Source organism: Cydia splendana, chromosome 18 (assembly GCF_910591565.1).
Source record: "Cydia splendana chromosome 18, ilCydSple1.2, whole genome shotgun sequence".
In the NCBI taxonomy this organism is placed as follows: domain Eukaryota; kingdom Metazoa; phylum Arthropoda; class Insecta; order Lepidoptera; family Tortricidae; genus Cydia; species Cydia splendana.
The window spans coordinates 6,301,322-6,315,119 of record NC_085977.1 but is presented as its reverse complement, the minus strand read 5'-3'; the positions used below and the strand labels follow the sequence as shown (position 1 = coordinate 6,315,119).

Below are 13,798 nucleotides of genomic sequence, written 5' to 3'. Positions count from 1 at the left end.
TGTAATTTAAAATGAAATGTCATGTCGAGCGTTTTTCGACTAAAAATACGTGAGTGACCCGTTTTTATTATATTTAATAAAATTAAATGGTTTAGTTGCAGTGGTAACTAAGGAATTTTTAGTACAATTTTGATAAATATTAAAAAAAGGCCGTCATAAGAATATTTTTTTTAGACTTGAGTAAATTATCGTACTTATACGTTGATAATACACATTCCAACTTCGGTCGGCGGGGGGTGTAGTTGGGGGGAGGGGGGCAAAAGTGAACTTTTTCATATTTCTTGGAATCTGTCATTAATATCGAAAAGTGTTGTATGTACGTACAAACTAAAGTAGACATAATTTTCTACAAAAAAGGTTATATAAATTTTTGTCCTAAAACTAACTGTGTTTGACTTATAAGCTTCACAAGTTGGGATACTGCACAATTTTATTTTATTATCATTCATAAGTATTCTTTATTTTCATGTTTCTAATGTATATTAAAAGCATTTTAAAACATTTCCGGAAGCCAGGGAATGATTTTACACGATTTTCATAATTGGACTGATATGTTAAAATCGAACTTCACCTCATAGCAACCTTTTCGTAATTAGTTTGAACATAGTGATAGAGAGACATAAAGCTTTTAGTTGTCGAAGCGTTAGCGATTGTAACCTTGGCTAGGCCGGCTGTATATTACAATGCACATGTGCACGTGCACGTGCACGTCTATGCACAAGCACCCGGTGTGCACAGGCTTTAAGTGTAGCCAGTGGACATGATCATGGTTTTTCCTCTAGACCAGCGGTCGGCAACCTGTGCCCCGCTGGCCGCATGCGGCTTGCGAACCTGTCACTTGCGGCCCGAGAGGCGCCTTGGCTATTTTGTATGTAATAGTGACAAACGACAATGTCTCATAAAGTCATAAATATTAACAAAGTACGGCCCGCGTCACCTCCGTTAACTACTATGTGGCCCTTGGCTGCTAAAAGGTTGCCGACCGCTGCTCTAGACGATAGGTACATAATGCAGTCAAGGGTAGCGTATGACCTGATGCGCGACATGTGACCTTAATGACCATTTTTCGAGGCCAAAACGTATCCACAAAACGGGTTCAGCAGAAACAGTGATTTTTTGACGATAGCGAATATGCCCAACTGTATTTTATAATGTTGTGTAACCTGTATCACTTATAAGAGTTATAAGTTAATATGTACTAGGTATATGTAGGTGAGTACGTACCTACGTTGTCTAAAGACATTCCAGTAACCTACGATCGATATGATGGTCGCAATTCTTCCATTATTTTATAATAAGAAGGTATAGACAGCTGTTTTGTAAATAATTACCGATATTTTGTTTTAAGTCTAGGGTCCCTTTGGCACTTGGTATGGCAGTATGGCGCTTAAAATTTAAGGGAGCCCCCTTCTCCATCTCAAAACTATTGCTAGGTTGCCTGGGCCCCTAGGCCCGGGCCTTGTGGGCCTAGGCGGAAATCCGGCCCTGGGTATGTATTTTAATTTTTTTTTTATAAACAATGACCGGACACATCGTTTTTGCAGATCCTCAAAATGTCCACACTACATAATTACTTGTCCATGACACGGCCAGTTAATGGCCAGTGGCCAGCATGCATTGTTAAAAAGTAAATTAAACGATTAAGGCGTTAAGTATCCGTACTTGAGTGGGAATTAATGATTGTGAAGAAACATGTTGTTTTACGGCGGATGGGTTGTTAAATTAAATGTCATGTTTTGTCATTTTGTGTCGCAATTTAATTTCGTTAATTATACTTAAGTAGAATGATTTCGGAGATATTTTTATAATCTATAGAATCATCATCGTTATTATTGATAGGTTCTGTGAATTAATTAATTGTGGTTCGCAGCCATAATTGTGTGTTTTTAATTTTAATTTAAGATATATTTTATTATTCTAATATTTAGATATATTTAAGTTATTTTTGTATGATTTTATATACCAGTAACCTTTTGTAAAAATAAATTATTTTAGTCCAAAAATTCATAAATATGGACAATAAGAAACAAAAATATTTTTTTTTATAATAATATGTTGTATACTAGTTTTTAAGGTACCTATTTATCTATGGGTCAATAGTTGCCTGAAAATAAATATTTTCATTTGATTTCAATAATTTTTAAACCCTGTGACGGCTGTGACGATGAATGTTGCGGACTATAATTTTGTAAATAATAATTTTAGGTATGTGTATGAAATAATTTGAGCTAAATAAACAGACCCCTAGACCTTATTACATTAATTGATTTACGATATCTAGGTATGTATTAATTGCTTAAACAATTAAACTTGTTTAAGCTGTGTATATTCGTACTTAACCGGATTTCTATTGCAATTAAATAAATCGGTTCAATAATAGAAACTTAATGCTTAATAGAAACAGATATTTTAAATAAAATATATCTAGATCGAAAAAAATCGAAAAAGTAAGTTTATCGAATATCTAATTACTTAATGTTGTTAAATATATAATTTAATAAATAAAGCTAAAAACTTTTTAGAGCCGTTTCCAAAAACTGAGGACCGAATTATTTTATTATGAATTTGATTGAATGTTTAGGTACATGGTATAGGGTATAGTATAGGCCAATTCGCGTTTTAGTTATTCGATCTGTTTCTAATATAATATGATACTGATTAACTGATCTGTTAGAGTAAAGTGAAATTTTTTCAACCAAAAACGTGATTTTTAACCGACTTCAATTTCATAGAAGGAGGAGGTTCTGTATTCGGTTGTAGCTAGGTTTTTTTTTTATGTTGTTCACCGATTACTCCGAGACCCGTGGGCCGATTTGACTAATTCTTTTTTTGTTAAAAAGAAGGTACTTCCAAGGTGGTCCCTCATTAATCTGGTGCTGTTCTGATGATGGGATCCATGAGGAATTGAGGGAGCTCCTCAAAGGCACATGTATGGTGATTTCGGTATTGTCTTAAGCAAATCAAGCATTTCCTCTTGAAAACCACTAATTTGATGGAGTGGACCTGATGATGATGATTGTTGATGATAATGATAATGATTTTATAAATGTTGATTACTCCGAAACCCGTGGTCCGATTTGAGTAATTCTTTTTTTGTTTGAACGAAGTTACCTCCAAGGTGTTCCCATAATATTGTTGGTTCTAATCTGATGACGGAATTCATAAGGAAATGAGGGAACTCCTCAATTTTTAAAGTATATAAGTAACTCAAGCATTTCCTCCCGAAAATCACCAATTTTATGAAGTTCAACTGTAGCCTTACCACGAGTTTGACACTACATATTCGCTAACGTCTTCGTAACTTACTTTCTATACATCTCGCTCGCACTAATAGGATGCCAGTACGAGCGAGACGCATAGAAAGTAAGTTATGCACACGCTAGCGAATATGTCAGTGTTAGACTTATGGTAAGGCTACTGAGGAGTCGGGAAATGGCGGTTCAAGGGTTGGTGGTGCAGGGTTTAGGGTTGAGGGGTTCCGTGATCAGGGGTTGATGTGCTGTGAGGTTGAGTGATCGGGGGGTTGAGGGATTGAGTCAGTGACGGGGCGGAGGATGGATTTTGTGTTCGTGCAGTGACAGGAATGATTTCGAATTTAGTGATACGCATTATTATGCTTTTCATTCATGCGTCACGCGTCACTTTTAACAATGCCTTAAAACTAAAAATGGAAAAATAAAAACTTTTACAAAAAAAAGGAAACCGACTTCAAAAAGGATAAAATAAAATATTATCCGTTTTTAAGTATATGCGTTACCAACTGATATGCTTGAAGTCGGTGCCAAGTAGAGATGGGTAGTGAGTAAATACTCACGGGTAAATACCGAGTAAATACTCAGTATTTACTCAATATACCCGTATTTACTCGTTTATACCCAAATTGGTGGGTATAAACTATTTAGAGTGCTGAAAGGGGCATATAAATTTGAAATATAGGTGTATTTTGTAAGCTGCTACTGGATTGAGTACTCAAAATTGTAAGAAATGTATTTTTAAGAGGGGCACTCCATACATGTAACTAATTGTCACAAAAAAAATATCAGAAATCACATGATTAAATGGGTCTTGGGAGAAGATGTTAAAAATAACTGGAATGTTTCTAAGTAATAAACAATAATGTTGCGTTATAATATTATGATTGAAGTTTAATAGTTTTTATATGTATATTGTACCTTAGACATTTTTAATTTATATGAATTTTGTATTTTTTTTTGACATTGATTAAATCTTCAGGTTATTTGAACTGTACTATATGTATTTTAGGAATAAGGACATCGTATACCGTAAACCGGTTGATTGTGACACTCACTAATCAAATAATATTGTAACAACTGTAAACTGACATGCACAATCTGACAATAAATGATTACTTACTTACTTACTTAAGAACTTTTTTTGGACAAATTGATTATTTTTGAAAAAAAAAAACCATTTCGAAAGGCTGAAATTATGTTTATCTCTCTATAACTTTCGAACCAAAGCTCAGAAAAAATAAGAAAACATGTCGGGAGATTAGCCGTATAATAGAGTACAAAAAACAATATTTTGAACATGATCGGTTGAGCCATTTTTGAGTTTTCCTTAAAAAAACCCTTAATAAAAGGTCGTAAGTGCCGCGTAAACACGCACTTTTGCGCGACATGCAGTTATCTAGAACATCGATAGAATTGAAGTACCATATTTTTAAAGTAAATACCTTCTTATTTAAAACAAAATTGTTAACTATGCATTATCACAATTTGCCTCTCACTGATAATTATCTTTTTTTTTTCAGAAATTAAGCGTCCTATATGCTTTTTATTTTATAGATATTGTTAATACACTTTAGCACTCTTCATTGAACAACAACTTAGTTCTTAAATTTCACTTTTTTAATATTTTATAAGCAATCGTTTTTACCCACCTAAATGAGTAAATACGGGTATTTATCGGGTGCTTTGAGTAAATACCGAGTAAATACTCAGTATTTACTCACCGCTACCCATCTCTAGTGCCAAGACAAATATTAACAATACCGGTCAAAAATAATCAGCTTTATATCTATAAATCACATTACAACTGTACTAATAGTATAATGGTGAAAGTAATTCTGTCTCTTTTTTCACCTTTTTGGCTAAACAACTGTCTTGTAAACTGGTAAAATTTGCGATGCAGGTAAAAAGTTGAAGCCCTGTAGATGGTCCTTGAATTGTTTTATATTTTGAAATCAAGTTCTCTGAATAAGAGACGGGAAATAACTCAGTCCCAATCCTACTTCTGAGTAGGTACTTACTATGGCCATTTCGAAAATTAGTAAAAAATGCTCTTTAAAAACATGTCAGGAATCGCATTGGTTTTATAATAGTGCGGACAAACATGGTACGGACTCCGCCAAGGTGGATTGACAGTGTGTTCTTTCTTAGGTATCTACAGAAAGTATGATCATTGCTGTCGTGTAAGGCAATCCAACGTACATACATAGATAGATAGATAGATAGATAGATAGATAGCGTTTATTGGTAAAAAGTCATATTTTACATGTCAACAGTTAGATATACAGTTCATCAGTATTTACATAGTGCGGTAAATTTAGCATATACATATAGCCACATTCTTATCAAATCGCCCTAAAATCATGGTATGCTTCAAATTTGTCTTGTCACCGACTTGAAACATATCAGTTGGTATCGCATATACTTAAAAACGGATAATATTTTATTTTATCCTTTTTGAAGTCGGTTTTCTTTTTTTTTTGTAAACCTTTTTATTGACACTGACAAATCAATATCCAATTGGAATCGGATCGAATAACTACATTTAAGTTTAAGTTTTTAGCATTTCTTTGGAAGTCATCAAGCTGTAATTTATTATCAATATAAGGTTTTTTTTGCGCCAACACAGATATCCTCCGACTTTAATTTAATCTATTATTCGTCATTGGTCAACCTGAACCCAACCTGAACCTATCTGAATTCCTTTCACTGATTGACAAATGAGGGATCAACTTACACTTTCGCATAAATTACCTCACTAAGTGTGATGCGGTTGCCAAAGCACGTGTTAGCTAAGCTTAGCTAATAAATATTTATCGACTTTATCGTCAACCAATCGTATCAATAGAATATAAAGTATTTGATTATTTATGTTGTCCGGCGTCCGATGATTATCTACGGGAGTTATGGTTATCAATCCCCGGAAAACATTCACAGGAATAGAAAAGGCATAATTTTCGAATACAAGATTACCAGTCTTTTGATTGGGGTGTACCTATATAATTACAACGGGGAGTTTAATATTACTTATAAAATGAAGATCATTCGTTCGTGCATTCGGAAAGGATGCAGGAAGGATGCAGTTTAGGGTCTAAATGAAGTATTTTTTGTCAGTAAGTAAGAAAAACATCCTAGAGGCTTTTGTGTGCATAAGTAGTACCTAGATCTTAGTTGCCAATTTATTAATGATACTCGTAGTTAGTTCGCGTCATTGGCACGCTTCTGACTTTTGACGAAGTAACCCATATAGGATTAGATTACGTATAAAATTTAAAATAGGAGATTTTGGGTAAACAATACTTTTAACTTGCTTTTAACTAAACCCAATATTTAACCTAAAATAATTCCGTTAATATTTTTTCAGCCATCCCGACGAACGTGCGTGATAGGCGCCGGTTACGGCGGGCTTGCGTCTGCGCGGTACCTCAAACGGTATGGCGTCGAATTCACCGTGTTTGAGGCTCAACGGAGCCTTGGTGGGAACTGGAGGTTCCAGACTGATTTGGAGGATGATGGTCTGCCAGAGTTCACGGGGATCTACAAACAACTAAGGTAAGTTAACTTTAGTATAGGTACTGGCGAAAACTTTAGATAGGTACAGTGTTCGAGCCGCAGAAGAACCTCGGTGGCCACTGGGGGTTCCGGACCAATTTGGTGGAGGATGGCCTTTCAGAGTTCACGGGAATCTACAAGCAATTGAGGTTAATCACCCTCTAACAACATGTGCAGTCACTTCTAGTCACTTCAATAACCACTGGAGGTTGCAGGCAATAAGTAGTCTGGCTCTGGTGTCAGCTTTAATACAGATCCTCGGCTTCCGACCATTTGTTTTCGGGAATTCTAGGTGCTCGGATGCTTTTTTGGTTGCTTGATCGGCGCGGCTGCTTGTATTTATCGAGTCATTTAAGAAAATGTAAGATTTATATTAAATTTAACCAAAATTGAATGACGCAATGAAAACCGGTTGCAAAATCTGATAAAAAGCATCAAGCGCAACAGTGTTTGTTTGCCTTACCTGTTCATAGTAATTGTATTTATGTTAAATTAACATTTCTCGTTAAGTCATAAGGTGCATCTTGAGTTTTTCACTGGGTCATGACCTTGTAGTTTCCAGTATGTTTACGAGATGCACCTCGTAAACCGACCAAAATAAGGTCAGTTGCATCAGCTGCAGTGACCACATTATTACATTAATTGATTTACGATATCTAGGTATGTATTAATTGCTTAAACAATTAAACTTGTTTAAGCTGTGTATATTCGTACTTAACCGGATTTCTATTGCAATTACATAAATCGGTTCAATAATAGAAACTGATGATAACACATTTATTACGTTAAATAATACAATTTTAAGCTTATTTCAATACAGTTGTGTGGTAGCAAGAAGAGAAATCTAATCTTCAAGGATGGGTATTCCACAGCCGTCTTCAGATCCAAATCTTTCTATCCTTCTTCTCGTTCCTCTAATTCTTAGAGAGACAGCTCTGATGATTGATATTTGTATTTTGACTTTGATCCAGTTGATTATTTGTGAGTATGGTTTCGACCATTTTTCATGGAGCTTAAGGGATGTTCTTTTTATGAAGGATTCATATTCCGTTCCAACAGCGCCATCACAGGAGACCACAAGAGGAGTGAATGAGGCTCTGAGATCTTCTGCAGCCAGGTCGTATTTGCGATGTTTTTCGCGAGCGTGTATTTGGGCGATCGTGGGCCATGTGAGTAGACCATACGAGGCGGCGTCGGCATTTACAATGCGAACGTCAAAGAACGCCTTCCTCGCTGGCTCCCATACACTTTCCAGTAGTAAGTCGCTTATTAGCCCTGGTTGATCTAAGGTTGCGGCACGCATTATTGGCTCAGTAGTAGCCGAACCCCATGCTGGTTCAGCCCAACTTTTGATATCGTCTCTGTGTTGGTCGTGGCCTCTTTTTATGAGCCCTCCCTTCTTGCAATTAAGTGCATGGTTTAGGTTGAAGTTATTTTCACCACAGCCATCGCAGGTTAGTGGCAGGCTAGAAGGTTCATGCCCGTATCTGATCGCAAGGCCGTCACGAAACTGCGTTGCTGTTTTTAACATAATAGAAACTTAATGCTTAATAGAAACATATATTTTAAATAAAATATATCTAGATCGAAAAAAATCGAAAAAGTAAGTTTATCGAGAAGGAATTACACTAAGTCTAATTACTTAATGTTGTTAAATATATAATTTAATAAATAATGCTAAAAACTTTTTAGAGCCGTTTCCGAAAACTGAGGACCGAATTATTTTATTATGAATTTGATTGAATGTTTAGGTACAACAGGCCAATTCGCGTTTTAGTTATTCGATCTGTTTCTAATATAATATGATACTGATCGATTAACTGATCTGTCAGAGTCAAGTGACATTTTTTCAACCAAAAACGTTGCTTTTGACACTGAGAGATCAATGTCCAATTGAAAAAGGATCGAATAACTAGGTACATTTAAGTTTAAGTTTTTAGCATTTCTTTGGACGTCATCAAGCTGTCATTTATTATCAATATAAAGTTTTTTTGCGCCAACACAGATATCCTCCGACTTTAATTTAATCTATTATTAGTCATTGGTCAACCTGAACCCAACCTGAACCTATCTGAATTCCTCGTTAAGTCATAAGGTGCATCTTGAGTTTTTCACTGGGTCATGACCTTGTAGTTTCCAGTATGTTTACGAGATGCACCTCGTAAACCGACCAAAATAAGGTCAGTTGCATCAGCTGCAGTGACCACATGAACAGAGGGTCATCACCAGGGGCAGCCGCTCGATCCGAGGCGGTTTCTAGTGGCTATGCGGCTAATGTTTTTTCGCCTGCGCTCGCGGTGTTCCACCTAGCAATGTACAAATTGCAGAACATTCCCAAAAAGCGGAAACGTTCTCGAGAATGTTCTCAGAACATTCTGCAACATGGAAATTTATTGTTCCGCCATCTTGGATTAAAAAAAAAAAATTTTTTTTGTCATAGGAATCTAGAGGCCTCTATCTCCCGCCATGCCAAATCTCAGCGAGCTCGGCCCAACTTGAAAAAATAAAAAAAAAAGTCGGCCATATTGAAAAAAACATGGCCGCGTCAAAAACTGCCAGGGTCCTATGACATTTGGTCGAGCACCCCCCACCTAGGTCTGACCGTTTGGCCGGGCCGTCATACATTTTTCTGACCGGAAGCGGTAGACCAAAAGTCGGTATTTTCTGGGGGATACTACACCTAAACTATCGTGAATATTCATGGTATAAACTACGATAAATAAATAAATTCTCGTTCTCGAGAACATTCTCAGAAGTTACCGAGAAATTCTCATGTGGAAAGTTTCGCAACTTTGGAAAGTTCTCGTGCGTGCATTGCTAGTTCCACCTTTAGGGCGATACTCGTTTGAACGCCTTGCAGGTAGCAGGTAGTAAGGATTAAGGCAAAATTTTCTTAACTGGAACACCGCGAGCGCAGGCGATTGTACCTAAAAGTTGTTTCAACATGACTATATATTGAGAATACATAGTTACATTTACTTCGTTCAGCGTAGTAAGTAAATGCCAATAAATAGAGCATCCCGTACCTGTATCATGATAAATAGATAGGTTATTGCACACCTTAATAAAAGAGACAGAAAAAACAATTAAACGTTGAAGCAGACTAGACAATCTTACGATTCATCCATCGTTTTTACATACGGGTTGAACTTCGAAGAAAAGATACACATGACAAATATTTGACTTCAAAGTAAAGAGCCGCATCACAAATATTTATTTATTAGAGCTCTAATAGCCACATCACAAATATTTGGCAAGTGCAGCCAGGCGCAGTACCTGCGAACGAGTATTTGTTTTGTCGCCGATAATCAATTACGTCAGAGACCCGAACCGCTTCTTGCTCAACGGCTTAAGGTAACAGACATATACAACATATGTAGAGAGCGCATGTAGGTAGTATACTTGTATAGAAGAAAAAATCTAACATATAAGCAGAAAAGACAAAGATCTTCGTTTGTTCGTCGTGTAGAATAAAACAAAGTAATAGTTGCATCGCAAATATTTGGCAAGTGCAACCAAGCGCAGTACCTACAAAACGTGTATCTGTTTTGTCGCTGATAATCAATTACGTCAGAGACCAAAACCGCTTCTTGTTCAATGGTTTTTTTTAGTGACAGACTTATTCGATATGGAGACTGCATGGAATTTTATAACGAACGTACACCTGGCTGCAAAATTTCATGGACACTTTACGAATAAATCGTTCATGTGTCCATGCAATTTTGCAAATTGATGTAGGCACAGTCAGCAATCTATTAGGTTACCCATGCATACATGTGTTGCGGCTGGGTGTAGGTACATAATGCATTCCAATGGGTCTTTTTTGGATGCAAAAAATGACGATCAGTAACAAGACCTACATTTGGGTGATCTACTTAAATATCTCTGTTTTAAGATTAAAGTTCTCGCCGGTTCTCCACGTATCTGTCCATTGAGCAAGAAATGGGACCGCATTAACAATACCAAATGTAAAGTATATTACTGGAGAAACCACGGATGTTAGGTAATTCAACCGGTTGGAACGAGAGCACGGGGACTAGTCCAGTTGGTTTAATGTTAATCTAACCTGCTTACTGTCAATATATTTTGTAAATTAATCCATACTAATATTATAAAGGCGAAAGTGTGTCTGTCTGTCTGTCTGTTTTATTTTAAACTTTATTTATTGCACATAGACTAGACAGGTACAGAAGGCGTCTGATGACGACCGGTCTGGCCTAGTGGGTAGTAACCCTGCCTGTGAAGCCGATGGTCCTGGGTTTGAATCCCGGTAAGGGCATTTATTTGTGTGATGAACACAAATATTTGTTCCTGAGTCATGGGTGTTTTCTATAGCCATTTTTTAATTTGTATCTATTAAATAATATTATGTAAATATGAATGACGATCATAATATAAATTCATGTAGATTAGTCTAGCATAATTTATAATGTAATTTAATATTATGAAGATAAACATCTAAATCTAAATCTAAATCTATGTACAGTCAGCAGCAGAAGTTGCTAAGCGGGCGAGGTGTTCAAAATTACCTTGACGCGCTCTTATTCTCTTAACAATAAAGTAGCGTCAAGATCATTTTAAACACCTGGCCCGCTTAGCAACTATTGCTGCTGACTGACATAGGTAACACCCATGACTCAGGAACAAATATGTGGTGGTACATACCTAAATATGTATTTATCTATATAAGTATGAATATCGTTGCCTAGCACCCATAGTACAATCTTTGCTTAGTTTGGGGCTAGGTTGATCTGACCCCTAATATTTATTTATTTAAAAGGCGGACTTAATTTTCAATTGTTCAGATGAATTCGAATACAAGTTACTAGATTTTTCTCATTTTTCTCTTTGATGACAATTTAAGAGCGCTCTTACAAGAAAAGTCGAAATAATGCAAAATTGATGATACTAGTCGACGAAATTCAGGACTTTGCGCTCATTATTAGAAACAATGAGTACTTGTTCCAGTAAAAGCGTCTTCTTATCTTTATAAATATCGTTGTAAATATTAGAAAAAGGACTTATTAAATTAGTAATGATTTTTTTTCTGATGGTCGTTTCCGAAAAACCCCGTGAAGCACTGAATGGCGAGCTCTTATTTGGAAATGTTGAGAATTTTACTCTGCTAAACCTGGCTATTTTGTATTACTAATACCCTGTACTTTAGGCATATCAAACTATATTTTTCCTACATACCTTTGAGAAAGAGAAAATCAAAGTAAAACGAACTCGATTTTCTCTCCGAAACAAGTGTCAATTCCTACGAAAATCTACTTAATATCGAAGTCATTTTCATACTCAAGCAATCTGCAACGTTTGCTTATACTGTTGGTATACATTAGTGTTTATGAAATTCTACTATAATTTTTTGGCAATTTTTTGAAAACTACTTTATATTACCGATGACGCGCGCTGCGCCAGCTCAGTGCCGCGGCAGAGCTTGTAGAGGCAGGACGTGTGTCGGTCGGCTCCGCACATTTTCAACGGCGACGACGAGGTTTTTTATCATTGTGTGCGGCGGGCGCCGTGTAAAACGCTATACTGTGTGCGTGTAAACCGCAACGAGAGACTTTGATCCTAGCACTGTTTTTATAGTATTATAATTTATAATGGTACCGTTTAATAAACAACCGGACAGGATTAAAAATATTTGAAACGACCTGACATTCTATATGTATTTATTTGACTCAAGATAGTACTCAGGGTCTGATGATGGAGCCGGAAGGTGGTCACCGGTACCAATCAACCATGCAACTAAACCACTTCGTGTTTAGGCTCGTTTTATTCGTCTCAACAAGATCTTTGACTTAAGATAGTACTCAGGGTCTAATGATGGAGCCGGAAGGTGGTCACCGGTACCAATCAACCATGCAACTAAACCACTTCGTGTTTGGGCTCGTTTGATTCGTCTCAACAAGATCTTTGGCACAAGATAATACTCAGGGTCTGATGATGGAGCCGGAAGGTGGTCACCGGTACCAATCAACCATGCAACTAAACCACTTCGTGTTTAGGCTCGTTTGATTCGTCTCAACAAGATCTTTGACACAAGATAGTACTCAGGGTCTGATGATGGAGCCGGCAGGTGGTCACCGGTACCAATCAACCATGCCACTAAACCACTTCGTGTTTAGGCTCGTTTTATTCGTTTCTATAAGATCTTTGACACAAGATAGTACTCAGGGTCTGATGTTGGAGCCGGAAGGTGGTCACCGGTACCAATCAACCATGCAACTAAACCACTTCGTGTTTGGGCTCGTTTGATTTGTCGCAACAAGATCTTTGACACAAGGTAGTACTGAGGGTCTGATGATGGATCCGGAAGGTGGTGACCGGTACCAATCAACCATGCAACTAAACCACTTCGTGTTTGGCTTCGTTCGATTCGTCGCAACAAGATCTTTGACACAAGTTAGTACTCAGGGTCTGATGATGGAGCTGGACTCCACCCACGGGTACCAGTCTACCCTGTAACTGAACCACTTCGTGTTTGGGCTCGTTTGATTTGTCGCAACAAGATCTTTGACACAAGGTAGTACTGAGGGTCTGATGATGGATCCGGAAGGTGGTCACCGGTACCAATCAACCATGCAACTAAACCACTTCGTGTTTGGCTTCGTTCGATTCGTCGCAACAAGATCTTTGACACAAGTTAGTACTCAGGGTCTGATGATGGAGCTGGACTGTGGCCACGGGTACCAGTCTACCATGTAACTGAACCACTTCGTGTTTGGGCTCGTTTGATTCGTCGCAATAAGATGTTTGACACAAGATACTACTCAGGGTCTGATGATGATAGACAGGTACCCGTCGCCACCTTCGCGCTCCATCATCAGACCCTGAGTACTACCTTGTGTCAAAGATCTTGTTGAGATGAATAAAACGTGCCTAAACACGAAATGGTTTAGTTGCATGGTTGATTGGTACCGGTGACCACCTCCCGGCTCCAACATCAGATCCTGAGTACTATCTTGTGTCAAAGATCTTGTTGAAAC

General features: G+C 37.2%; 2 protein-coding genes and 1 long non-coding RNA gene across 4 annotated transcripts in view; all 3 read left to right on the top strand.

Annotated features, from left to right (window-relative positions):
* Positions 1 to 13,798, top strand: part of LOC134799417 (transcription initiation factor IIA subunit 2-like) — a 215,563-nt gene that overhangs the window by 100,330 nt on the left and 101,435 nt on the right. The gene's annotated exons all lie outside the window — the stretch shown is intronic.
* Positions 1 to 13,798, top strand: part of LOC134799429 (uncharacterized) — a 78,564-nt gene that overhangs the window by 35,741 nt on the left and 29,025 nt on the right. The window lies entirely within an intron of this gene.
* LOC134799416 (senecionine N-oxygenase-like) overlaps positions 1 to 13,798 on the top strand; it is a 30,627-nt gene that overhangs the window by 8,164 nt on the left and 8,665 nt on the right. Inside the window, exon 2 of the mRNA XM_063771816.1 lies at positions 6,616 to 6,803. Coding sequence (XP_063627886.1) covers positions 6,616 to 6,803 — 188 coding nt within the window. The remainder of the gene's footprint in view (positions 1 to 6,615; positions 6,804 to 13,798) is intronic.